The sequence below is a fragment of the Myotis davidii genome, unplaced genomic scaffold, assembly GCF_000327345.1.
Source record: "Myotis davidii unplaced genomic scaffold, ASM32734v1 scaffold1494, whole genome shotgun sequence".
Lineage (NCBI taxonomy): Eukaryota > Metazoa > Chordata > Mammalia > Chiroptera > Vespertilionidae > Myotis > Myotis davidii.
The window spans coordinates 183289-184426 of record NW_006286246.1 but is presented as its reverse complement, the minus strand read 5'-3'; the positions used below and the strand labels follow the sequence as shown (position 1 = coordinate 184426).

The 1138-nt window shown below is 39.6% G+C and overlaps 1 protein-coding gene across 1 annotated transcript in view; it reads left to right on the top strand.

Moving 5' to 3' along the window:
- The window catches only part of IPCEF1 (interaction protein for cytohesin exchange factors 1), a 128022-nt gene that overhangs the window by 67989 nt on the left and 58895 nt on the right, over positions 1-1138 (top strand). The window contains exon 4 of the mRNA XM_015560017.1: positions 822-861. Within this exon, the coding sequence (XP_015415503.1) occupies positions 822-861 (40 nt within the window). The remainder of the gene's footprint in view (positions 1-821; positions 862-1138) is intronic.

The window sequence follows — 1138 nt, the reverse complement described above, 5'->3', positions numbered from 1 at the left end:
AGCCTTTTGTTGTTGTTGTTATCTAGTTTTGCTGATAGTCTGATTTTACACGAATGGTTTAAAATGTATAATGAAAAATATGTATTTCAGATTTGTGTCTTATGCCTGATTTGAGTATTTGCAGAGCTATTATAAAGTAGGAGTCAATATTGATTTTTTAGAATGTGAGAATTACTCATGGGGACTTAAGACAAATAAGCAATTTAAATTTGCCTGTAGATAAAACTTTCCTGATAAGGAGGCTTGATGGCTACTTAGATCTCACCTAAGAGACTGGCATTCCTTTTTCTGGGATATTTAATTCCTGTGGTTTAGCTGTAACCCTACGTGGTAGCTGGACCTTGAATTTTTTGGTCCGATGCAAAATGGGAGTATTGTGAGACTGCAATGATTACCTTCCAAGTTTATTTAAATAATGGTTATTTAGAAATTGCAAGGAAAGAAGCAGGATAGATACATACAGTGTTTTTTCCTCTCACAAAAAACTAAAAGGGAAATATAGACATATTTTTAAGAACTTCAGTGAGCAGTGTCCTGTCATAACTAAAGTGGTAGTGAGAAGGCTGCCTGTGGGTGGAAACAGGAAACATTAGTGATAAACGTTGTGTTACGTGTTTTTTTTTTCAGGTTCAGCTTAATGTCTATTGATTCTAATTAGCACATTTTGTGCCTCAGCTATAGCTCCCCTCAGCTCTGCTTGGAGAGGTTTTTTTTAGCTTCATCCTGCTCACAAACACTGCCACCTCCTCCCTCCTTCTCTCTTTACAAATGTTACAACACAATCTGAAATTTCCTCTTTTCTTCCCTTCCTGCATTTTCAGCAGGTTCCCTTGCGTCAGAAGCCGGGAAAGAAAACTCAAGGTAATGAGATCGCTTTTGTATGCTCATCCCCTTTCTGCACGTGTGTGTTTCTTTTTCTCTTGGGTGCCTTCCTTGGGGTCAGCTGTTTGTCTGTCTTACTGTTAACGTCAGGAGGTGCACAGCAGATTAACGTTGGGTTATTTTGGGGTTGATTTTAAGAAATGCCGGGGCATGCTGTTCGTTTGGCTTAATCTCTTGTGGGGTGTCAGTAGGGCTTTGAAAGGCTGGCACGGGGTCAGAGAGTGGCTGTGTGTTTGGTGGGCATTAACCCTTTTCT